This window comes from Perkinsus marinus (assembly GCF_000006405.1).
Source record: "Perkinsus marinus ATCC 50983 genomic scaffold scf_1104296931384, whole genome shotgun sequence".
In the NCBI taxonomy this organism is placed as follows: domain Eukaryota; phylum Perkinsozoa; order Perkinsida; family Perkinsidae; genus Perkinsus; species Perkinsus marinus.
This window is the reverse complement of record NW_003215766.1, coordinates 483571-508429: the sequence shown is the minus strand read 5'-3', so window position 1 is coordinate 508429 and position 24859 is coordinate 483571. Positions and strand designations below refer to the sequence as shown.

The 24859-nt window shown below is 51.1% G+C and overlaps 7 protein-coding genes across 7 annotated transcripts in view; 2 read left to right on the top strand and 5 right to left on the bottom strand.

The window, feature by feature from the left end:
- Positions 1-632: 632 nt before the first annotated feature.
- On the top strand, positions 633-1797 carry Pmar_PMAR005253 (Cyclin-L2, putative; the record flags this gene model as incomplete). The annotated part of the gene is made up of 2 exons (XM_002786501.1): positions 633-1578; positions 1628-1797. The coding sequence occupies 2 exons, from the start codon at positions 633-635 to the stop codon at positions 1795-1797; spliced, it is 1116 nt and encodes a 371-aa protein (XP_002786547.1).
- A 1694-nt stretch (positions 1798-3491) lies between these two features.
- Positions 3492-3646, bottom strand: Pmar_PMAR005252 (hypothetical protein; the record flags this gene model as incomplete). Its single annotated transcript, XM_002786500.1, has 1 exon — positions 3492-3646. A coding segment is annotated over one exon (155 nt), but the record flags the coding sequence as incomplete, so codon positions are not given.
- Positions 3647-4549: 903 nt separating this feature from the next.
- Positions 4550-5302, bottom strand: Pmar_PMAR005251 (hypothetical protein; the record flags this gene model as incomplete). The annotated part of the gene is made up of 1 exon (XM_002786499.1): positions 4550-5302. One exon carries the CDS (start codon positions 5300-5302, stop codon positions 4550-4552), a length of 753 nt encoding a protein of 250 aa, XP_002786545.1.
- A 6716-nt stretch (positions 5303-12018) lies between these two features.
- On the bottom strand, positions 12019-13558 carry Pmar_PMAR005250 (hypothetical protein; the record flags this gene model as incomplete). The annotated part of the gene is made up of 4 exons (XM_002786498.1): positions 12019-12210; positions 12258-12393; positions 12735-12826; positions 12911-13558. The coding sequence occupies 4 exons, from the start codon at positions 13556-13558 to the stop codon at positions 12019-12021; spliced, it is 1068 nt and encodes a 355-aa protein (XP_002786544.1).
- Positions 13559-16029: 2471 nt separating this feature from the next.
- On the bottom strand, positions 16030-18347 carry Pmar_PMAR005249 (hypothetical protein; the record flags this gene model as incomplete). The annotated part of the gene is made up of 9 exons (XM_002786497.1): positions 16030-16148; positions 16193-16351; positions 16400-16520; positions 16570-16719; positions 16788-16949; positions 17398-17529; positions 17606-17727; positions 17801-17854; positions 18173-18347. The coding sequence occupies 9 exons, from the start codon at positions 18345-18347 to the stop codon at positions 16030-16032; spliced, it is 1194 nt and encodes a 397-aa protein (XP_002786543.1).
- Positions 18348-19026: 679 nt separating this feature from the next.
- Pmar_PMAR005248 (YEATS domain-containing protein, putative) lies at positions 19027-21007 on the bottom strand. The gene is made up of 9 exons (XM_002786496.1): positions 20884-21007; positions 20802-20842; positions 20580-20756; positions 20233-20389; positions 19667-19780; positions 19518-19623; positions 19375-19443; positions 19292-19324; positions 19027-19153 (listed from the first exon to the last, which is right to left on the bottom strand). The coding sequence occupies exons 1-9, from the start codon at positions 20980-20982 to the stop codon at positions 19098-19100; spliced, it is 852 nt and encodes a 283-aa protein (XP_002786542.1). The 5' UTR covers positions 20983-21007; the 3' UTR covers positions 19027-19097.
- Positions 21008-21890: 883 nt separating this feature from the next.
- The window catches only part of Pmar_PMAR005247 (hypothetical protein), a gene marked incomplete at its 5' end in the record, with an annotated part of 10823 nt that continues 7854 nt past the window's right edge, over positions 21891-24859 (top strand). The window contains 14 exons of the mRNA XM_002786495.1: positions 21891-21927; positions 21972-22147; positions 22367-22423; positions 22673-22767; positions 22941-23022; positions 23067-23207; positions 23252-23414; positions 23521-23601; positions 23800-23887; positions 23928-24015; positions 24067-24150; positions 24187-24277; positions 24612-24726; positions 24776-24839. Coding sequence (XP_002786541.1) covers positions 21891-21927; positions 21972-22147; positions 22367-22423; positions 22673-22767; positions 22941-23022; positions 23067-23207; positions 23252-23414; positions 23521-23601; positions 23800-23887; positions 23928-24015; positions 24067-24150; positions 24187-24277; positions 24612-24726; positions 24776-24839 — 1362 coding nt within the window. The remainder of the gene's footprint in view (positions 21928-21971; positions 22148-22366; positions 22424-22672; positions 22768-22940; positions 23023-23066; positions 23208-23251; positions 23415-23520; positions 23602-23799; positions 23888-23927; positions 24016-24066; positions 24151-24186; positions 24278-24611; positions 24727-24775; positions 24840-24859) is intronic.

Below are 24859 nucleotides of genomic sequence, written 5' to 3'. Positions count from 1 at the left end.
GAACTGTCGCGACCATGCGGCCAACAGCCGAGTTCAGGCGGATCTCCCTCTCAGATAGATGGAGGCAGATACTACGACATGGGTATTAACATTCATGTGCCATCGTCTGATTTTTACACGTGTCTGCAAAGTTCGTGAGCGTTTTTGGACGGGTGAATATCTCCCGTCGGAGTTGCAGCCACCGGAGGTTATGGTCTCTGAGGCGGATGATAGTGATGAAGATGAATCAGCTCATGATGAGCAGTTGTATGGAATGATGCCGCACTAATTCGATAGACTCACGGTGTCGTGTTAGATGCCTCCCACAGCTGTCGTTGATCTAACCGTGAGCAAGCAGCGAGTCGATTCGGATCATTCAGCGTGGTCAATGGAAACTTCTTAGTCAGGTGAGAGCTCATTGCATCGATTTCGTCCAGGGGTACTACGTACTCTTCAGTCGTTTTCCAACTAGCAATCTACTACACAGGCAGGAAGCCGGCTCAACCCTCTCGGTTTTTCTCTCTCCCTTGTCTTGAGTTGTAGCCGCTGTTTGATAGAATCCACAGCTTGTTAACTTCTGGACTCCACTTATGTCGGTGCCATTGCTCCCGTCGTCCACACCAGAGCCCCCTTGCCCTGTCGATCCCCTCCTCATGCGTGAATACGCTGTCGACTTGTCCTACCGAGCCTCTATCTTGCTCAAACTCCCATTGAAGGTCCCCTTAGCTGCCGCTGTTATCATACAGCGCTTCTACTTCCGGAAGGGCTTCACTGCCTTCAACGCCAGAATTGTGTCATGCGCTGCGACGTTCCTCGGGTGTAAGTACGAGGAGACTCCTAGAGCTATGTGGAAGGTGGTACAGGTCTTTCAGCTTTTGCATTTACGTGAAGTGGAACCGAGGACGGACGGCAGGCAGTGGGAACTAGTTGAAGCCATCGATCTGACAAGTGATGAGTACAAGCAGATCAAGACGGAAGTGATGAGAGCTGAGCGCTATATTCTCCGCGAGCTCGGCTTTGAGATCGGACAGCTGCTGTTCCCTTCCGCCCATGCTATGCTGGTTCCCCTGGTTCAAAGTGTATTCGGTGCATGTGGTCATGGCGTGGCTAAGAGTGTAGCTCGGCGTGCTTGTCCGATACTCACCGATATTCATCGGTCTCCCATAATCTGCTTCTTACCACCAGAAGCACTAGTTGCCGGAGCTATGTTCATGGCCGATGCTGAGCGCCCTGACGAGTCCGGTTTAGCGGAGACTACTTGGTGGGAGGCCCTCGGTGTCTCCCAGGGCCAATTGGAGCTCTTCATTGATGAAGTATTACGGCTAAGGAGAGCGCCTGATGAGCTCACATATTTCTCCCTCTATCCCCCGAAAGTAGAAAAACAGCTCACCACCCCTCAGCCTTCGGTTAGCTCTGCTGCGGCTTCGCCAGTAACATTGGATGATGAGCAGCCGACTGAAGTCCTGGCTGCGAAGCCCGAGGTGAAGGAGCAAGTTGAACGTCCTGTGGTGCTACGACCAGCACCGAATAAAAAAGAACCACATTCGCAGCCTCCTGGCAAGGCATCTGTGAAGAGGCGCGCATCTTCTGGTTCGAAACGTGAACGATCAAGGGAGAGGTCGAGAGAACGATCGAGGCGACGGGATAGGTCCAGAAGGAGATCTTGCTCAGGAAGTAGAGGACGTCGAGAACGCCTCAGCGATGGCTCACGGACACACGAGAGTTCTCGTGATCGTCGCCATCATGATCACCGTCATGAGCGTGGACGAAGCTGGTATGAACGTCGATGACAGACCTTTGGTTGAGATATCCTGTTGATTCATTATCATTAGTATCATACGTTGCGCCTACTGCAATGTTTGGTTGTCACTAAGTGGAATGCCATCAGGATAGTGTGACGACGCGCAAAGGGAGAAAATATCTGTGAATCACAGCGTCGTGAACAAAGCGTCGACCATCTCCTAGTTTCCTCCACTGGAGACCACATAAGCAGTAACAATTCGAGCTGATTCGAAGAAGCACAATTAGTCATGATAGGATGGCATTTTTATCGTATCGATGTTATTCGAATCTCTGTGCTTACTTGAAAAAACACTGAGTGATGCGCGAGCGTTCTGTAGCTAGTGGGATAGTCGCTGATTAGTGCTCACGTCCAGGAGTGCCTCACAAGGATGATGACCTTAAGATGGCTGTATAAGAGTTCAGGTGTGTCTTCCGATATCTGGAAAAAGCGACGTCGGAAATCTTTCCACGGACCATTTTTGTTGATGTCGATCTCATTTCTTCGAACGGGGCATCCCCCGGTCCACTAATCTGTCTCGGACGATACTATAACACAATCACTTGAGCGATGTCTATTAGCGTATCCGATCTCAATAAATAGTTGACAAGAATGGATGAATGGGTAAGGGTTTGAACTTAAATTTTCCGTCGAGTACCATCGGAAGGACGTCTCGGCAAGTGTAAGGGGTCAACTGTGTACTGCATTATGTTTTTTGAGTGTTGGCTCAAACGGTCATCTGAGATGTGATCAACACGAATTGGACAATGGTCAAACATCCCATTACCAATTGAGCATGACCGTCGATGAGTTCGTACGGGTTCCGATGCATCAGAGGATGAAACGTGGGAATGCTCCCCGATATTGGATCCTGTGAACTCGGAAAGTTCACCCCATCGGGATATGGCTTGTTCATGACGATCAGCATGAAGCTATGATGAACACTCGACTCGGGTTACTCTGCATCTTCACTCACCTGCGCCGTCCTCGGTGAGGCTGGATAGCTTTGCGCTCGGCGAGACCTATGGTACACGATAGTCTCCCCGGAGGAATCGCTCATACAAGAATGGGACTCGGAATATCTGGCATGGGAAAGTAGAAGCTGGTAAATACACACCATACCGTTCATCATCTTCATCATAATCTTCATCGTCTTCATCTCCATCTTCTTCATCTTCATCATCATCTTCATCACTCACTTGCTCAGAATGTTCATCGTAGACGGTTACGCCCTAAGGACAACCAAGGTACTGTTACTCAGTCCCTGGAGCTGATCTTTGTACGGAGTCATCCAACTCAACTCCCCACGATGTCACTGAGGATCTCCGAGTAGCCAGTTCTTGATGAACGTATCTGGGCGCTCCAAATCTGCATCCTCGTAACCACATAGTACAACCCTACCTCAACACTCCGAGAGCTTCTTTGAGTGCCCGTTGTCGGTCTAGAAGGATTTGTACAGCAAGGTCATATGCTTCCTCATGGAAGCCGATGGATCTCAGAAACTCCACACCATCAGTCGGGTACCTGAAGGTGGCAGCAAAGCCCTAAGTCCTGTCGGGCATCGAAAGGTTCTTTACTCATGTCGACAAGTTGGACAAGTATTTTTCTTGGTAAACCATTGCTTGATACAGTTCGAGTGGAAGTAGTGTCCGCATCCACTGTTGAGCTCTATCGCCTGCAAGCATTAGCTCCTACCCCGAGCGCGGGACGACAAGGAGGCTGTATATCTCACGTTTTCGCCTTCAGTGATATTCTCCGAACAAATGGTGCAGAACCTATCGTTGACATTTTCGAAGCATCGAGCTGGAGAGTCCATACCCAGGCCGATTGATCTCGACGAGTCTTTGGATCAGAGCCTTGCACACGGGAGTATCGTTCAGACCGAGGCTGTCAGAGCGCCAATATCGAACCATACCGGCGGAGGAGGTCGACCGCTGCCACGCACATAGCAAGACGAGACGGAGGAGCAATCCACCTGGGCTATGGTGTTCTCAAGAGGGGAAACTCCATCGGGCTCGCGGGAGAACTCGGCCAATAGGTCTATGAAACGGGCGTCAGGAATGTGGCCTCGTTCATATCTGTCGAGAAGAGCAGCGTTCAGCCGTGGTAGCCGTTTTGAACAGCTCACAGTCTGACTAAGCCAATGACCGCGGCTTGGTGTTCCTGACTCTCAATGAGGGATGGTCGTCGCAGTAGACGGCCCTGAGTGGATACAGCCCTCCACAGCTGCGGTCGCGACCAGCTCATACCCTCAAAGCCGCTGTCTCTTCCGCCTCAGTGCGGGAAGGCCGTCGAGTGAGGTACGTATCTATGGACACGAACCATCGTGGGTAGCGAGGGTGACGAGCCTTGCGATACCTGGTAGGTAAGGCGAGACTTCTGTTTGGGTGGAGTCGCAAGCTGGACAGAGGATGACGTCTCCGTCCTGTGAAGGGCACAAACTCCACGCGCCCGATAACAACGCATCGCCTACGTCGAATATCTCACTCCGACTGCCGCAGGAGTGACAGAAAACAGATTGAGGTGACAGCATAAGGGAAGGTAGCATAGTTGACACTGGAGGGGTGCACAGACTAAAAGCATTCCGTACTAAGGTCGATGATAGAATCCCGACTCCCTATCGTATTTCTAATCTCGATGAGCAAGTGCTGTTCATAGTTGGAGCCGTTCACATTCGGGTAATCGCTATGACAAAACGCAAGTCGTCGAGTCTGGACAGGGGGAAACCAGGAAGTGCCCTCTGGAAAACGGAATGGGCCATGGTCATCTCATCACAGAGGCATGCTCTAGTTATCGTTCTCGACGGCGCTTCGCCTCCTCCAGAATCTTGCGTATTTCACGTGGAGAGGGCTTTTTGTACGCAACATTTTTCGCTCTCGCGATCAGCCTCGATCTCGTGGCAGCAGCCTGAGCGGCATTACGTGCTTCCGCGCTGTCGCCTCGACTCGGTTGTATAGATGGCGTCTTGAGAGGGGCTTTGCGAGCCCGGTACGCTAGGAGAGCCTCCAACTGGCGTCTCTTCTGCTCCTCACGCCATTGCTTCTGTTGTAGGGTATCACCCCTAACTCTAACGGGCACCGCTTTGCTCTCGGCCGCAAGGCGCTGACGCCAGCCCAGAGGCGGTAAGTACTGATCAAGCACGCTTGCTGTGCTCATCACATGAGCATTAAGCCGACTGGTCATATCCCGGAGACGACTTCTGCGCTGCGCCAAAAGTTCATCGGCATCCTCACCATCCGACAGGAGACGACCAAAGACTTTCCGTTCGAGCTCTTCGCTGGCGCACCTCGCCGTCTCCTTCGCTGGTAATAACTCCTCTATTTCCTCCGCTTGCGAGACACAGTCTAGTTCAGACTGTCTCAAGTCTTTCATCAGAGATATGGTCCTCTGAAACCCCACCGTCAGAGTTGTATCGATGCTCTTGCTGAAGCCCTGTACCACAGTGTGCAGGTCGAAAATTGGATCTCGCTCGGGCAGCTGGAAGTCGCGGTGGAGGAATTGGTGCGGGTGACGGCCATAGAGCTTCATATAGTGCATGAACATGTCCCGCATGCCGTCATCGTCAAAGTCACGAATATATCTCTTTTCTCGTATGTGGCTGATCAGCTCTCGCGCCTAATGACAAGCGAACACCTCCCAAGATGAACACCATATTAAACACCCTTTGACAAATTGAGCGCACATGGGTTTTGAGCTCACACTGACGGTCATCGCCTCCATATAGAGCTTATCATGCTGTGGAATGAGGTTTACATGAGGTTGCCACTCCCAGTTCACATTTGGAATCTTGAGATGTTCATGATCCTGAGTGATTTGCGAGGAAGATCTACTATATGTCCACAAAGCATCACTATCACATCATCTTGCTGGGGTAGAAATACTGTGCTAAAGCCCCCTCGAAAACCGCCCTGGGCTTCAGTCCGCTGCACTATGCCATCGAGAGCTCTGATGACCCGAGCACGACTCGGCCACCTAGCTCCGTGAGGCGTGTAACTGCAAATCCTTTGCATGCCGAACATTTCTTGGAGTGTTCTTGCCTGTGACTGGTTCCGTCATATTCGTAGGAAAACGATCGCCTTAGGCCGAGCCAGGATGTAGCCGAAGTTAGGAACAGATGGGCAACGTCCTGATGACTCGATCGCTATTCGGTCATGGTCACTTCCATGAACACGTACTGTTATGAACTGTTGCGCTACTGGGAAATGCTCCAACTCCCCTTGGGCTTCCCCGAAAGCACGAGATATGATAGCAATGAAGAAGTTGATGAGAGTGAAGAACACGATGAGGCCATATCTAAGCTCGAGCCGTCGTGTTCAGAGCATATCGCAGTGAATACGTGGTCATCCACAGACTCATGGCCGTTGGCCGTTGTAGCATGGGCTCGTCGAAGTCTTCAAATGGCCATTCCCCTGTGAGCAGCTGGAATTGCAGATACCTGTTCCGGAGAGGCTATCCTGGTGAGATATTGAGGCCAGAATCACATGAGCTGTGAGGGCGAGGAGAACCGTCTAGCCGTGTCACCAAAACACATCAGGGCGGCTACGAGGAGAGCGGCTTGGAATGAAAAGAAGAGAAGGAAAAAGTGTACGAGCTCGTCACGGGCGAGCGATATCGTGCCTGAATGGTGGAAACACGAAGATGGAGGAGACGGACCGGGCTTGGAGACATACGAATCAAAGCGGCGACTTTCGGATGCCCAGCCGGGAACTTTATCAGACGGAAGATTATGACCATGAAGAGTACAATCTCGGCGCGACGAACCTACATAGGGTGAATTCTCGGCCTGGACCGCTAGGGATCGAAAAGTTCATCACCAATCTGATCCAATATATCGTTACGCGCATATTGTCGTACTTATCCAGATAACTCTGGACACCAGCATCTGTTAGTGGATCCAAATCTAGATAATAGAAAAAAGTCTCACTAGAACTAGAACCCACGCAAGCAGATCTCGCACGCCTATGGTATGTTACCGTCGTTGAGAAGTAGACCGAAGACGTCTTGCTCCATCCAGTCGTTCGCAACGACCACCAGGCGGAAGACACCCAAAGCTATGATGATAACGTCGCTGAGTAAATTCTAAAGACAAACCCATCTTGGTTCACTATCGAAGATTTGACATGATACTCACGGCGTAGCTGTAGACGTGCCCAACTGAGCCCGACAACTTAGCTAACTGGTTTAGCTCACGCATCAAGCGACGACCTCGTTCACGTCGAATGTTCGACATTATCATCATGACCTTCAACAGTAGCTTCCGTGGCCCGGCTGGCCTTATCGTTAGGTGAAGTGCTGCTCACTTGGATTCCACCATCGATGGCAGCAAAGAGGACGGCCAATAGAAGGGTTATTGGAATGTCTTTCATATTTTCTATGGTTTCCGCTTGATATCGAGGGTGGACATAGTTAGACTCGCTTATTTCAAACGACGTCTCCACGTAAACGAAGACGACCTAAGGTAAGGAGTTGTTGCTGTGAAGGTAGGGATTCCATGCGAAAAAGGCGCACTCCATGGTTAGGATCATCTCGGTGATAGTAAAAAACCCGCCTGATGTCAATGGACGTAACAGAAGGAGCGACAAGGTCGTGGTTGATGAAGTCGGAGGCTATCGAAGGGATCTGATCTAACGATAGAGATAACTATATACGAAGGTATTTGACGTGTGGACCTGGAGGGGCGTAGGGAAAGGCATCCGAGTATCTCTCAGTGTACTCCCAAGGCCAGATGCTGCCGAAGTGCTTCACATTCACCCAAAAGTGATGAGGGAATTTATTTGCTACTCTGAAACAGATATAACTAATGCTTTATCTAGAGGTCGGCTACTGACACTGAGAACAACAAGTTAAACCACACTGTCGACTCAGATGGGCCATGTAGCGTCATCCCGCACTCACTCAAGAGGAACATCATCACCAGGGTCGCTGCCAACGCAGTTTTGCAGCACATTAGGGAGATTCTCACGTACTGTGCAATCATTTCGCGACACATTGCTCCCAGAGTCTTCTCGAGGAAAAAGTCGGCACTTCATATACCTATGGCCATTTTCTCGACGGAGTAAATCAGTCGGATCGAACACCCACCCGAGAAATTGATCAGAGAACTCTCGAGCGGTTGTTGGCCCACAGGGATCTATGATCTTTCCTCTATGGACGACGATCATTGGTAACAAGGCAAGGACCTGATTCCGTCTAGCTGTACACAGAGCTGAGCTCGTCCCTACTGGTCCCTTTATGGCCTTCTTCGGTTGAATGTGGATGTCCGGTTCACCACCATTGTTAGGGTTGGCTACTAAGGTCACAGTTGCGCGGTCTGGACCGTAAAGCTCGAATGGTCTCGAGCGTTCGGGTTCCGTCTGAAGTGAGCCCTGTCAGAACTACAACCTGCGGGGCGCCTGCACTCGGATGAGATCCAGCATAGAGTCGAATGTTCTCAACGTCTTGATCCTGGTCAGCAAGTCTGTGCTGATATCTACGGGCACAGGCCACTTGAAATGGAGGTATATAGTCATAATATAGAATAGGCAGCAGAGCATGAACCTACAGCGAATGACTACGGAAGCCATCACCGCTAAGGTCATGAGGATTTGTGAGTACCCGATCTCAGCTTTCCCGTGGGAGATCATTCTGTTCTCCATGTGCAATCTATCGCGGAAGTTCTGCAAATGCATCCGAGCGTCATCACTTCGACGAATATGTCTCGCAGCCACTGCCCGTCTGATAAGAAGAGTCCGAATTCTCTTCCCCGCAGGTGGCAAAAGCACTTGGCCGCTCCCTGTGCTCTGCTCAGAAGGCTCTTATGGGCTCTTCCGGTGATTCTGGCACTCTCCTGAGTCGTTGTCTTCTCCTGGTTATCCTCGCCAGTTTCCATTACGCGTGGAAAATACGGTGACGCGCTGTATTAAACGAGATAGCAGTTTTCTGGCCCAGAGGATCCTAACGATCAGGGTCCGAGGTCACTACCAACACTTCGCAAGAATGTATACAGTATCCTCTCCGAGAGCTGCACGCATATGCGGTGCACATTGTGCACATCTATAGGCATCGCGCATGATGATACAGACGATGAAATCATATGCAATCTCGGGAGTTGCGACCACTACAACAAAGACTGAGAATATAAAAACATGAATTGCGTCTCGACGTTTAGTCCTCATATCGTCCTCCGTATGGCGACAAATGTAGCTAACTGATGATAGCACTGGCACATAATAAATGACACCACCGAGAAGTGCAGTAATGGATAAGCCCCGCATTTCGTTGAAGTTCGGAGGTTATTAGGATATATGTCTGCACGTGGAAGGAGTATATGCGGCGGAGTAGTTTGGGAGTCATTCGTATATCATATTCGAAATGCAGAGTCTGCGTACTATATCATCAAAGACTCAATAGAAGCACATATTAACACTGCACGGAAATTCGAGACTTGAGTAAGAAGCCCCACTAGAGTGAGACCCATCAACAGAGTAATGACTGGGCTCTCATCGGAATACAGTGAAGAGGCCATCGCGCACTACAGCTGACCGCGGCATCTGATTTCTACGCCAAGACTGGCCGCGTTCCTGACCTCGCCCGGACTTCCGAGATACTCCAGCATAGCGGAAATGAAGACGTGCTCCGGGATTCGATACTGAATCGTGTGGAGTGATATCGTCCACAGTGCTCGGATCGTAACGGTATTTATGCAGGGACCCTGGAGATATCGATGCTTTCTCGCCCTTGACTCGATCGACAGGTGGGTGTTGACTTTTAAACCTCTTCGAACGTCTTTCGAGTTGCATGGCTGGCTTGCCTTCCGGACCGCAATCGCTATTGAGATCATCCCACATGGTGAGGTGGGAAGTTCGGGCGGAGCGGTCTGGGCTATCGACGACCTCTGTCGCCTCTTCCCAGGATGAGCCGATGACGGAATAAGTTGGATGCTCCGCGAAAGAGACTTTCCTGGGGTTACTCTCTGTCTTCCGAGGTCGCTTCACTGAGACATGAGTAACAGGAGACGCTGGCGGGCTCGAGAACGAAGTCATCGACTCGAGACTATTTGCTTTATGCATAGGCACTCTCATATAATCGTCCATACACCCTTTGGTGAAGCTCATCTCGCCAATGCTTGCCGCCTCCATCCCGCTGAAGGCTGATGAGGCATTCCGTTCTTCAATAGATGCATTTCGCAGGCGTTTCTTCATGTTCCCATTCCGAGCTATGCTATCTACTGTATGAGAGCTTACAGGAGACTGTAGGGAAACGCTTGGACTGGACGACACGACACTTCCGGGGAGGTCCCAAGCGGCAGTGTCGGTTTTTCGTGTGACCCTTGATGAGCGCGACGACACTTCGCCAGTCCCACACAGCCCTCCTCTAATTCTTCCCGGTGAAGGACAAGTGCTCACCCGAAATTTAAGGGCCTTGCTTTTCGATCCTTGTGGTAACTGTGGTTTCGACGACTTCTTCTCATTCGAGCTGCTGATCAACGAGCCGAAGTCTGACACCATAGCGCGGACCCGCTCCGCTTTCCGATCAGCTTCCTCATGACTTGAGAAACTGTGGATATTCCCGGACAAAGTTAGGCCACCATTCGACCCTTGAAGGTTTCGAGCGAAGATCCTCGAGTTATAACTCGAGGCCGAGTGATTCGGCTTGCTGAGTCCGTCACCAAAGAAAAGACTGGATTCGCCGCAGTCCGCTCTCCCCTGACTTCCCGACGGACGCGGGACAGTATCGCTGAAGTCATCCCAGTCCTGGTCATCGCTGTCATTACCAGCTGACCGGGGTAGCTCTTCCCTGACAGCCTGACCCCGAACAGCACGATACGGCTCGTCAGACCTTGCGAGGCTTGTGAAACTGAAGGAGTCCTTGCGGTCGCCCTCGTGAGCAAGACTGTTATCCTGGATGGCACTTCTGTAGAAAGTATTTGAGCAACCAGGGTCTTCCATGCTCGCTGGGTCGTCGAAGCTGAATGAGTCATACTCACGTGTGGACTCTTTTTCCAACCGCATCCCAGCGAGGTTGCCGTACGTGAGTCCACTTGTAACATCCTCAATAGGGAAGGGATCAGGCCGGGACCGTTCCCGCCACCGGGGCTCATCAAAAACACCCGAGTGGAATTCACTGTGATTAGAAGTGTCGTCATCATTGGGCACGTCTTCAGCAGCTAATTCAACCTCGAAAGGTTCGTCCCCGCTTAGACAGCCTTCCCCTTGTCGGTAAACTCGCTGTGACTCTTGTGATAGTTGATGTCTGCCGTCTATGTCTTCCTCTAGTGAGTCCTCGTCTAGTTTTTCCTCTACGGTGGCTAGCACGCGCTTGATGGTTCCTACAACCGAGTCCACGAAGGAATCTCGGATAGGAACAGCTAGAGGCGTGACCTTCTCGAGCATGCTGAGCTTGAGTGTGAGTTCAGTCCGACCTGGAATCGATAATGCCCCCTTGTCTTAGATCATACTTAAGCTACCATCCAACGCGAGTTTGGATCCATCACTCAAGCCGTAGCCAAGCTCCTCCAGGCACATGCTCATAGCGAGAGAGGCATCGCCCATCGACGAGGATTTGGACCGACTAGACACGAGAGGGATGATGACGTAGAGCCTCTGTACTGTCTTTGCCATCAGCCCGAGCGCTCCAAGGACAGAATCCCACTCCTTGGAAGAGTGCGGGTTCAGAATGGCGATGGATGTCCCACGCGCCTAGAGGGCAGGAGATGCTTCGACACAGAGTTAGATGCGGCAACGTACAAGGTCTACAACAGCACTGACCCCAGATGGTAGAGCACTGTTGAGCGGCCTGCAGTCGATTTGGCCGGCCCTGAGAGCTCGCTCGAGCTCATCGGAACCAGACGACCTGAGTCGTACCTGAGCTCTATAAAGTTGCTTCACCTGGTCAAATGGTCTTCCGAACGTGAGAAGAGCTACGTGAACAGGGGTGAGAGAAACCATGAGTAAGCCCTCGGTACAGCTCTCTGAACGTCGAGAGTCCTTACCGAAGTCCCCTCCGATAATGAAGATGAAGAAAGATCACTATGGTGACGGATATGGAACTTGATGAGGTCGAACACAACCTAGTTACTCCGGAGATGCCGATGGATACCATCAGCATTCCTTACAGGATTGGAATTCTCCACGTCAAGGAGGGCCTCGAAGCCGACAACCGTGACGTCGTTCCTGCTTAGCAGGGCGCACAGTTTCGGATCTCGTGCATAGCACACTGAGCCGTCCTCGGGAATTACTGCTTCTGGAAGGATGCTCCGTTGCGGTACAAAGCAAAGAACCTTACGGCCGGCTGAAACGGTATCTGCCGAGGAGATCTTCATCGACTGCAAAGAGAGAGGCCGACCGACCATGTGCTTCCGCAGTGTTCAAGACACTGATGTCCTCCCCTATCATTCCTAACAGTTTTCGAGTAACCTTCTCATAGTTCTCAGCCAGAGCTGACGATGACACGACAACTGCAAGGGTGTTGATCTACAAGAGGCCCCTTCGTGAGGACTGACGGAGAGCCCTCGGCGGACCTGTCTAGATCCAGTGAGGAGATCTCTGAGGCTCCGGAGGATGGGGCATTGAGCAAGGACACTTTTAGACGTCTCGAGCCGCGAGAGGAGCTCCAGTAGAGCCCCACCGAGGGTGTCGGCATCAGCGTTGTGGTACCTAAAAGTAAACAACGTTGCGAGATCTAGAGGTATTGATCGTCACTCATTGGGAACAGCTCTCGCTGCCATCAGCAATCCTACACTGCCATAACTAGCGAAGGCCTCGAGGAGTGTGATGAGCACTATGCACCTCAACGCTAGCGAACACCTGTCTTAGAGTCATCAACAGTAGCATCTTTGTTAGATCAGCTACAACTGCTGAGCACTTCGTTGCGGCCTTCTAGAGAGTGACTGTCGCCATACCTGCTCAGCCTCAGCACGAGACACCTGCGACTCCGGCACGCCCAAGCCGTGCCTGGTGGGGTAAATCCAATCGAAGGAAACATTAGGGGCTGTTACATCCCACAGAAACGTCGCAGTCTCTCCCACTGCTTAGAAAGGAAATTACGGAGGGTCTTTATAGCACTAGGCTCGTCCGTTACTCGGATTATCTAACCATAGCTACGATTCCAGCACTATCAATGGCAGAGCACCAGGGAGGTCCTCTAGTGGGAGAGGTCGTCCGTCCCGCGCACCTTTGCGGCCCTCCTGATGGTGATTGACTTCCTCACGCACACACAGTCCGCATCGCGTTCCCATCCTGTCGTGGCGGGTCTGCTGGGTCGGTCGGATTTGAAGGATACTAGCCCCGGAGGGGGAGTGCTCGGTGTCTCCGAAGTGCAGTTTTCCTCCTCGAAAATGTCCTCATCCTGTTCTTGTGTGGGTGTCAGCTTCGTCACCGGTGCACCGCAACTCTCAGTGTCAACCAAGGTGATGGCCTCCACTGCCGATGTCATGAGGAGCTCCCACGATTGAATGCACAAATTCAATCGTGGGAGCTCTGAAACCGAACGCCCTCGCGTCCATCTCCTCAACAACTCAGTCTGTGCCGCATCGGTCAAGGTGCTGACTTCCCGCTCAACAAGTAATGGCGTAAAGGGAGCGGTTGACGGCGTGTGGTCGAGCCAATCGAGAGGTGGCAGCTCTGGTGGCTGTGGGATACCCAAGGCGGTCCCACTCCAGGAGCTGTCCCAAAGCATGGCCTGTTCCCACATTCCGCGACGAATGGCCGATAGCTCCCGTCGGAAGATACGTTTCACAGCATCCAAAGCATCATGGGGCTCGCTGATCTCATCGTCTTTTAGAGCGACGCTGTCCAGATCTATAGATAGCTCATTAGGCATCAGTGAGTTGAGTCCGCAATCGATGGTGGACCAGGCCAGGCCGATGGGGCCGAACACAGGACGTTCGGACCGACATGCCACTTGTTGCCGGGTAGGCACTTTCGATGTCCATGATGGTATCTCTAGAGAGAGGTTGCACTCTTGTGAAAAACGAGTGAGTAAGTCATGAAGATCGTCACTATTCTCGGCGGACTTTTCTTCCAGGCTGAACGCCTGAACGGAGACGATCTACACTACACTAGATCTAGATTCTCTCACCATGAGCGTAGCTCTTGAGGTATCCTGCTTGGGAAGCCATGGGACACTCTCTATTTCCAAGGGCAGCGGTATCGGGTCCAGCTCAAACTCTTCAACGATGAGGCTAGCAGGTTGCCTCCTCGTAAAGGCATGGACGCTCAAGTCAGCACTGGTAGCCACAGGCGACGGATCTTCCAAAGTCAGGGCCTCTTGAGGCGGCACAAGTCGTGGCCGAACCGGCCCTATCGAGTCCAGCCAGTCCACTTCCAATAGATCGGCGAGGCTCGGCACCTCCGGTGCGGATAAATGGCATATCAGCTCGAGATCATGATCAACGTTTATTGATGGTTGACGGGCTGAGGGATTTTCCTGATACCGCACCTCTGGGAACTCGACGTGAACAGGAGCGATATCCTCCATGATGAGCGGTCGAACTGCTCTCAGTGCATCACGGAATTCCTCAGAGGCTGCATCGGCCAGTATCGTTCTAGGCAGTAGTGGAGTCCCGAAACTCGCCACTACGGCCGTTCTCGGTGATATAAGGGAGTCAGCGGCGCGACAGGTCTCTGGCCGAGAGTTGGTGAGTGTCTTCAAGGCAGAAGGCATCTCCATCGGAATCGTGTCGACCAAGGCATCTTTCTCTCTCCGCCCAGCCAGGAGTGACCTCAACGACGCCTGACTGGAGGTACTGGGGTATAACAATGTTCTTGTGGTAGAGGACTCACGTGTGCGTGCGAGGGCCCACCCTAGCCCAGCGCTCTAGATAGTCGACCTTAGCAGTGTCAGAGGTCATTCTCCGGAGAGGAAGGTAGTGAGCTTCAGTCGAGTCGTCCTTCCCCGGATCGTGGGCTCTCCAAGACCACTCAGTCTCCTTTGCTAAACTCTAGCTCGGCCCGTTGGTGTATTCAATGAAACAATTTCATAATGGGATTGACAGTCTCTCCACTATCATCGTGAGCTCCTCCTTCAAGATCGAGTGTGAGAAGTTTGCTGCACCTACAGCGACTACGATGTAGGAGGGATCTCATCATGCCACTCACCTATTCTCGAACACAGATGCCAGGCCACGAAGAGGCGCTGTTGTGGTATGAGTCGACCAAAGATAGTCACTAGACGGGAGGATCCTACTGATCACTGGTGGCACTTTGGAGAGGACCTCACAATTCTGTGACGTATATCGTGGCAGGCGAGGCGAGCCCTGAAGACAACACTCAATTTACCTAAGCCCTTGAGCCCTTACCTCAAGGCTGACCAAACAGACCGACATCTGATGGTCGCTATCATCATCTACGCAAGACCTCTTGAACATGTCCATCACCGGCTTTGTAGTATGCGTATGCAACAGAAGGCTAAGGACCTAAGCAGCCATACTCCTTCCCCCCATGGACACCAGAGTCCCACCTGTCCATCTCTGTATATCTTCGGCAGCAGCCAAGACACTCTAGCGTGGGGAGCGAGGGTGTAAGCAGTAGGCGTTGGAGCAGGAACACGTACACCTTCGGGAAGACGGCCTCATCCATGCATGCTAATCATCATCTTCTCACCACGGAACTTCAACACACTAGTGAGGCCTCTGCTCTTTCGCCTTGATCGCTTCACTTCAACGTAGAATAGGTGGGAGTCCGGCTCTAGCGGATCCTCGACTGAGTCACTCCAACACACCCTCAAAATCTCGCTAGCCTTTGACCGTGTCGGCAAAGTGTGTTGCTCGTCCTTATGAAATCCAGCTATGTATAGCAGCGACCAACCAGAGACAAGCTACCCATCGTGCGTCTACAGGCGAGTCGAAAGTATCCACACTCTGCGAGGTGATCGTCTTATTGTTCTCGTCCACTCGTGCGCATGCGTACGACCTGAACAATTGGCCTCTTGAGTGCAACCCCTATCATTCAAGCACCTTCTGCTGATTTCAAGAGTCTGATCGAAAACGCGCAAGGATTCGCCACAGAGGATCCTCTGGGAGCTCATTAGATCTATCAATATGGCTCCAATGTCAGCCGCGCATTTCCGCAGGGTCATCTGCGAGTCGCTACTAGTAGCTGCAGCCTCGCCGAACTGAGCCAACGCTACTGAGCTGATCGCACCAGTGTATGCCCACTAATCTTATCGTGTCTTTCAGGTGATCCAAATTCTTACCGCATCGCCATGTCGAGCTCACGTGCACAGCCTGTACGAACTGTAAGACCTATGATAACCATAATCATATTAGAACGACAAAACGGAGAAATGCTGTCCTAGGGAGGGAGGCAACATACCCTCTCCTTCTCGTCCAACTCCACATCATCAATCTCCCCCAGACGTTCACCCATGCGCTGCCATCGCACGAGCTGGGTTATTAGAGGCAGAGCCACACCTGACAGACCAGACGATTCCTATGGATCACTGCATCAGGCAGACTCTGTCGGTGGATAAGGTTCAGTAACACACCCTTGCTGTCGGACTCACAGCCAATAGCATAAGACACTTGTGAGGAGGCCTCATCAAGCAAAGCTGTCAAATGTTCCCCTGCAGTCAGGAGCTGATCGATAGCCCAGTGGAGCCCTCCATGACCGTCACCTGACCATCACTATAGACTAACCAAGAGTAGGATCAGCTGGTCATCACCCAATATAGCAGCATAATGATCATTATGTGCCATAAGCCTAATGCTATGTGCAGAGGCCATCAACGTGTCCACTGCTGGTTCTAGCTGATGAGCACATATAACACTGAACATATCCAGAGCCTGATGACAACAACAAGAACAGCTATGTGACATTACTATCGTTGTTTACCTCAGTAAGCTCTCTCTGTAACTTTTGTAATGCTTGTGTTTGATAGCCAATAGTCTCCAAAGCCCTCGAAAGAGCTGGGCTAGGCACACCCAGTCCATGGAAGCATCTAATTAGCTCTTCTGTTACACTTCGGGCGACGACATCATCTTCCTGATAAAAACCCCAGCTGGCCAATCACCGTGTGAGAGAAGGCCTGGTCAAAGACGTATGCTTCTGACTGCCTCTTTTCCCTCCTCCTCCATCTCCGCCTTAAGTGGGCCGACCAGTTTCTTCATGGCCGCCGCCGCGCTCTTCAACGGCCCGTGAAGGAGGATATTGATACCATCCACAATGTACCGCTGTAACTGCTGAAGGCCCAACACCAACTTTGCGTAATCCGCCTGATCGGGACAACCAGTGACCAGACCAAGCCGACCGCAACGAGCAACCCACTAATCCTCGAGAGCCCAAGACCTGGCTCGTGTCCACAAATACAATCTCCTGCGCATTGGTCTCTGCGTAGGTACGCAAGACTGCTATCGTGTTCAAGTCGGATGATACCCTCAGTAGCGGACCATAGACACACCCTCCTCCCTCTAGCAAAGACGGGGATGGTCTGAATACGAATGATGATCCTGATGGGTTCGATAACAGCTTGGTACATTGTCCAGCTGAGAACAGGAGCAAGGCCTTCCGCATGAACGCTCAGATGACCTTCCTCAGAAAGTGTTACCAAGTACCCTACTTCTGATGATGACCGCTTCTCGGAAATTCCGGATAACTACAAGAGCCGAATACACGAAGAAGGCAGATAGCCGGCGGCGTCCGCGACCACTAATTAAGTCTTACAACAGTGTCAGCCTTCTCAAGAGCTCTTCTGTTGGCATCTCGAACATCATCAAGATTTCGAATATGCGGCCAGTTAATCAAAGAGCAGTGGTCTCCATTCAACGACTCGTCAACCACGAACGGGGTGAGCACCTACGTGAAGCAATGTCCGCTGTGGACACCAGCGAACTCGTGAATCGAGAGAGACAGCATCCTGTATGTTTCTCACCCATTCCATGGCAACGACCTTAGCACTGTGTGCTCGTCTGAGCACAGCCATTGTGGTGTCAGCTCTAGTATTCTTCTGCTCAACATAGACCGATGCTATATCGCCATTCTCGTCGCCGACACCTAGCAACTGCTCTGGATGCGACAAGGATCTGACCTCCCGAGATTGTCCGAGTTACGGTACGCCTGGCCCTACCGTGGAGACCACGCCACTGCTGAGGGGTGCCAGTCTGCACTGTGACCCTTATAGCTGAAGAGACATGATGGCGTCTTCTCGTCGCTCAATAATCTCCATACTTTTACTGACCGACCTGAGCCCATCAGAGAAGCCTAATACAGAGCCCGATGCGACGTAGAAGGAGTTTTGGAATATACGTTTGGTTTCCTCGGCTGAGCTCAGGAGTTTCCTCACTGGTTATGAAAGTTCGTATACGAATTCCGGTAGGAGTGTGCCGAGAAAAAAACCGAGAAAATCTCCAAAAAAATCCTCAGAATTTCACTAACACGTAGTTGATCATGTACATATTTCCCCCACACTGCATAGAAGCGTGAGTGGATGATGCAGCACCTTCCTGTGGGGTGACATGCATCGTGGCTAACAGGTCCATATGGTCGCACCACACAAGAGGTCCCACTAGGCCTTCGGCAGGCCTTTCAGAAAATATCGACAACGGCTCATCTGCGAGGTGTGCCGAGTCTTGTTCCGGTACCAGGAGAGGATCACTGCCGAGTTCATTCCGCATGGGCGAGTGAAAAGACACCGATTATAATAATGATTAGTATCACACACTGCGTGCCAACCATCCGTCCAACGATACTCCCAGCCAGTCACAATGAAGGTCCAAATCCTGTAGCGTCAGGAAGCACAGCCGAGGAGCACTACAGATGCTGTAGTAGAGAAGAATTGACAACACGGACCAGTTGATAACGCAGAGGAAAACTCATAGAGCTGAGCAAGCACATAATTCTCATCATCACGATAGCTGTTTGCTAGCGTCTACAATATTTTGTCCAAGCATTTTTCGAGGATCTGACCAACAGCATCGAGCCCAGGAACCATCCAGAGGCCCATGACAATGCTGCCTATAATAATCCTCATGGACGACCGGCAGTTGTGGAGAGGAATACGACATCTGGCGTAGAGACAACATCACCATACACGCACCAGAAGCGAGTAGACCTGCAGTCAAGACTGTGCCTCCATGAGCGGCCATAATTCACCACAACTGCGAATGAGAAAGCTTCCATTGAACGATTCTCTTCCGTCATGACAACGCTGCCTACCTTTGTGACGCTCACACGAGGAGTACGTCTTGTGCGGCTACCAAGCCTTGAAGGAATTCCGCGAGACGAGCTGGCAAATTTTTGCTGCAACGTCCAATACGATTGGTCAACAACTATTAATGCAACCCTCACATTTCTCTTAGGATGGAAAAGTTCCCGTGTTCGAAAGAGTAACATCATCGTTCTTTGCAAGGTAGTGTACATAAAATTCATTTCTTAACTCGAATTCGCTTCCTCGACGCCGTAGAGCGAACCTCGGCCAAATCTGATGAAAAAACCGCAAAATCCGAAAAAAGCCCTCCACCACCGCATGCACCACTGAACACTCCAAAACCGGAAAACTATGATTCCATCCAAGAGCACGTCATCCCATGGCCCCGAAGGGCGCATTGACCACTACTACCTCCGAACTCGCTGTTGACCCTTCCCCCATGCACTGAAGAGACAAGGCGAATACTATAAGGATGAACAACTTGAGAGTCCTACTGGAGCTAAGACTATCCTCAAGATCACGCAGTCGGCTCTGACACTGGAATATATGATAATGTAAAGTACCTAGAATGAGGCCATCAACACAATCATAGGAATCCTGACGCGCGCGCAGTATGAAGATTCTATAAAATCCTTACGGTAATCCGTTTCGGCCATAGACGACTGCATCTGCAACAAAGCTATCTGCTGGTCCACGAACGCCTCCATTTCCGAGAGGTACTCGAACTCCTCACGATCATCGAACTGACATAACCTCAAACTCACGAGCTCGGGGGAGGAGGGCTACCTCTTGGAAAAACGGAGTAATAGCATCAAATGACGCCTTGATAGCATCCGTCATCCAAGACGGTCGGTCCGTTAGAGCCACTGGTATCTTATGCTCCTCCCTGTGCCGTTGTACCTTGCCAGTAAGAGGACATCCATGATACCCATCGTTGACTTGTGATTTCCCCCTCAACTCGTGACAATAGAGTCTCACCCGTTTTACGTGAAGTGCTAAAAACGCGATGTTCGCGATATGCGGTAGTCGTGAAATGTGTCTTCTACTAGAGTTTTTAATATCACGGGCGAAACTCCAATGTTGGAATATATTTTTTGATTTCCTCAGCTGAGCTCAGAAGTTCACACACGATTTCGGGCAGAAGTGTGCACTAACCAGCAAGGCTCTCCCGAAATTTCCTCAAAATTTCCAGACTGTCACTAATACATGTAGACTGCATGTATTAGTGACAATCTGGAAATTTTGAGGGGAAATATTCACATGGTCAACTACATGATGTAGTTGACCATGTGCATATTTTCCCACATCGACTCGTTGAAACGTTTTAACTCACGCATATCCCTCGTTATTACAGCATCATAAAACCATGCATGAGGGTGTTCAAAGTGCAGTTCCATGTAGGCCTCATTGACCACAGCGTACCGCTTCTCGTCCTCACTGGAGGACTCTACTGGTACCACTGGGCTCGCTCCGGGATTGATACCGGTCGTATTGGCGTCGTGATGCAACCTAGCAAATCGTGCCGGAATTTCTTCCTATCAGCAACGTTTATACGATGGAGTTTCACCCGTGATATGAAAAACATAAGTTAAAAGCACATTCCACATTCCCCATATTTCACCCAGAGCATTACGCCATTTAACGTCATGAGGGTGATACTCCAATGATAGCGACGACTTCCTACTAATGTGAAGCCTACTTGAGCTTATGTGTTGTCTGGACTGGGGCCTCACTGGAGTCCACGAAGTGTATGGTAATGACAATATCGAATTCCCCCCAGCCCTCCTCAGTGACCATGAATGGTGTACTCTCGACCGTCCTTTGAGGCACAGAGAAGGTCTCGTGCAATTGGAAGTCAACTCGCTTGATGATGTATCTACGAGTTACCCATGGAGCGGTATGCGAAGAAGGCCAGTATCACGATAAATCCTCCAATGGCGCCCCAAGTTGACCACTCCTGACCTGAAAGGTATGTTGAGGGAAGCGTGGTATCTAGGACGTACCAGTGCATGCCATCGGTAGAGATTCTCATCCTTCTTGAAGGCGTACGTGCCTACCACTATTGGTACGTCTAGAGTGGCTCCAATCAGCCGATGTGCCATTGGTGATGCTAATGTCAAAACAACTGAGTCTTTAATGCACCGCGAGTGAGGCGGTCCATGAGCAAACAACGTTTGGGAAATGCATCGCTCCGTCGGGAAATGAGCATTTGGATAATTGCAAGCCGCAATTGAGGCGGGAAAATTCCATGGCCGACGAAATCCCTCGGCAGCTTTCTCTACACATGATCTTGCTGCTCTGAGCGCAACTCCTATTTCCTCAACGTTGGATAAACCATGAAGTCCGCTCACCTGGTGAAGTCTTCTCGCCACTCCTGGAGTACGAAGCCATGCGGAACGGAACACAGTTGGCTTCGTTGGATTTTATCTTATTATCGATATCTGTGCAACTTTGGCAGTTACTCACGTAATTATCTCTTCTAATATAAGCTCAGTAGCAGTGTCTAGTAGTGATTATCGGGCCTTACCACACCTTCCCTGCATCCAATCTCGGTTTGACGAGTCGAAACGTATCAAAGATTGCAAGACCCAAAGTGAGGTTGGCTCAACTGATGCCATGTGAAAGGTTCTCTTGTGTGGTGCAGATCCAGAAAGACCTTTGTCTGTGCCTCATCCTATGTTGAGTCTAGTGACTGTTCTGGAATTCTATAAGTAACTGATAACCTCCTCGGTCAGTTGAGCTATACCATGCGGTGTTGGGCCGTGACCACAGTGGTCGTTGCCATTATCTACTCTTTACCGCTGGCCCTCGGGGGTCCCTCCAATACCTTTTCCTACCCCTCTACCTTTTATGTATCTACGCTGGCCTACAGCCCTTCCAGCCCTAAGGTCCGCTGGCTCACCTGTACAGACCCTCACGAACCCGCTTACAGGCCCTATCAACTCTCACAGTTATCTTACAGCCGTCGGAGTCCCTCATCTCAACGCCCAGTATTGCCCTTTCCCTTCATATGCACCTGCCGGAGTTCGGATGTGCTGGCGACCTGAGTAAGGAACTCTCACCCAGGGTCCTCGGAGTTGCCTTTCCTCAGGGACAGAGGAGAAATGTGAAGCCCACTATGAGGATATTGCAGTGGCTGGGATCTGTGCTGCTGGAGCTAACCCTTACCACAAACTCCTCATTGCTACTACTCTATCTGGTGCTGATCCCCCACCGGAGTTTTCTCCCTTTATTTATTGTGATACGGACCCAGCCTCACAGACTGAGGTAAGGTCTCGGCTCGATGGTTGTGTGGAGGAATATGTGTTCGCTTTTCTCAAAGTAGAGGTGTACCGGAACATATAAGAATTTTCCAAAATTTTCCTAGAATTTTCAGATTGTCACCAACACATGTAGTTGACCATGTGCATATTCTCCCATACTGTACACTACTGTTAACCGCAACGCTCAGCTGATAATGGTAAAACGTACTGCTGGTCACTTCAGGGTAGGGTTGTCCTAGAGATCGTGAACCTCCCATCGGACCGGCAGACTGAATTCAACGTGAGTACCGCAGAACCGAACGCCTCTACCTGTTGCTGCATGAGCTCAGCTCTGCTGCTTCTACCTCCCTTTGGCATCTCCGCTGAACAACCCAGCGCTAACAGTGAGAGTAGCAACCTCTAGTGGTGGGGACAAGGTGGCGGTCCAAGCCATAAAGAACTCTCCTGAGATAGACCGAGGCAATTACTGGCAGCTACTACGAGTACTACCAGGTCGGCGTGACGCGAGTTGTCGAATGACTTGGTGCAGATCCAGTTCGACCCTCCGACTTCTCTGTACTATACTCGGATAACGGTGACACTGAGGGCGGCAGAGAGCTTGGGGAAGCAGGCCAAGATTGTGGTGTGGGTGTTCGAGCTTGTTCATCTATAGCACAGCTAGAGGGTCAGATACCTGGACGAGATTACTCGTAATCCTCCCGAGACGAGCAGCACGTTATTGTTCACAACTCCTGGAGATGACTGGACTCTATTCGAGTGACCGCCCTGCGCTCATGTGTTGAGACTCATCTGGCTAGGTACTTCGCGGGCTGGAATCAGACGCAGCGAGCCCTGACGTTTTCTCTACGGGATGGTCTCACTTTGGAGTCCGGCCGGGAGGTAGTATGGTGGAGTAGCAGAAGGTGTGGTATGTGGGAGGGCAGGTGTCCTTCACTTCGCAGCCAGGGGAGTTCGTGCTTCCTGAGGAGGTCGAGGCTAACCATGCAGGGTTCATGGTCGAGGCTAGGAGTAGCGATGATTTGGATGAGATCATTCCCAAGACCAGCGTCTTCCAATCTGACTATGTGACCCTTCCGTCCCAGCGGGGCCCGAGGGTGGTCGATTACAGGTCCCTGGAGTCCGCAAGTTCGGAGTGTCCGAGCTGAACTACTCCAGTGTGGAGCCTTACGCTGTCGTTGATGTCGTGCTTACGTTCACGTGCAGTAGACCTCTATTTGAGGGTGAGGCTAGCCTGTATTTGTCTCCGTCCCTCTGGTCTGGGTGTATGACAGGTGATATCATATATCTCACTCTACCAGGCTTCCAGAGTTCAATGACGACAGTGCCGTTATTTGGACCGTAGTTGCCTTGGAGAGTACCTTGCTATGCTTGTATCAGGTTGGCGGACTATTTTCGAGGCTCAATCGGACGCTTCCATCTCCCCTCGAATGAGCTTCAGCTGGAGGTCAATCGACGCATGTAGCCTCAGTATACGGTTCAGAGATTCACGTAGCCTTAAAAGATAACCATGGCGGAAATGTTTCTTATGTGATGACATTCACATGTTACTAGCCATGTGGAGAATTCAAAATGAGTTCCTCCCGGGGACAATATGGATTCCTGAAAGACCCCCTGATACGGTTGTATTGCTTAGTGATAGATATTTCACTGGTATAGGCGCGGTCCTGTTGAATGCTACTGCCACACCAGAAGAGGAGACCCCGATCAGCCTAGGGATGCGCAATCTTAAGCTACCGGGCGCACTGTGAGTGACGGACCGAGGCGTGTCTGGAGACGTAGAGTAGGTATGAGAACGACCCGTCCCTGCAGCTCCGCAACAGCGATCAGATGTCCACTCCGCAGAGCGTTCAGAAATCTCCTCGAGTGGGCGAGGTTAGTAAAGGCTTACAGTTGGTCTTGGTAGAAGTTGGTTGGGCCTGGTAGCCCCTGTTGGACTCTGGTGAGGTTAAGACCTTCCTGGTGTCGGAGCTCTCTTTCTCCCCGGCGGAAGCAAATAACCCGTCTACTGTGAGTAGAGGTTAGTCGCCGGCGAGAGTATCTTAGGTTGATCAGATCATGATACGGATGAGGCCCAGTATCATCCTGTATCAACGAAACACAGTTGTACTTAGCATGTATGGCTTCAGACTCACGAGTAGGCCCTCTCAGTGCATGTCCACGCGATGTGCTAGAGTCCTCGGGGGTAGCTCGCTCAGAAATGCCATAACTTTGGAAGTGTGCACGAGATTTTGTGAAGGCCTTTCAGGGGGAGGTTTGAGTACTATCACGTCACTACCGTTGGAAAACACGGAAGAATCGGTGAAGTTTAGAGACAGTATGGTAGAGTGGAACGCAGTGAACTGGACTTTGACATTTACTGTTGCGGATGGGAAGATAATCCCGAATGATGTGGACACTGTGGTAAAGCTAATCTGGCGTCCGCGCTTGTTATAGTAGCCGCATTAAGGTGGTGATACCGGGGGTGACAGGCCTTAAGCTGCCGTCCAAGCTGTCGGAAGGAGACGGTCTCATCACGATAGAGGCTCTGGGGTGTTACATCAAGAGGGAGCCGGTCAAGGGTGTACCTGCTGTTGGTCCTCCCAAGTTGGTTCTGTCACGCGCCACGAAATTGCTATGCAGGACTAGGGTGTAGATACATGACGGAGTCGAAGTTATTGTTCGAGCCTGCGCAGCCCAACGCTCAGAGCAGGCTGGAGGTCGAGTTTACTGCTAACTC

Excerpts from the sequence above, each read along its gene's own strand:
- Pmar_PMAR005248 (XM_002786496.1), bottom strand. The coding sequence starts at position 20,982 with ATGGCACATCGGCTGATTGGAGCCACTCTAGACGTACCAATAGTGGTA. Across the intron at positions 20,757-20,801 it reads GCGCCATTGGAGGATTTATC|ATACATCATCAAGCGAGTTG; the intron begins GTGATACTGGCC and ends GGTAACTCGTAG. Across the intron at positions 20,390-20,579 it reads CAGACAACACATAAGCTCAA|GTTGCATCACGACGCCAATA; the intron begins GTAGGCTTCACA and ends ACGATTTGCTAG.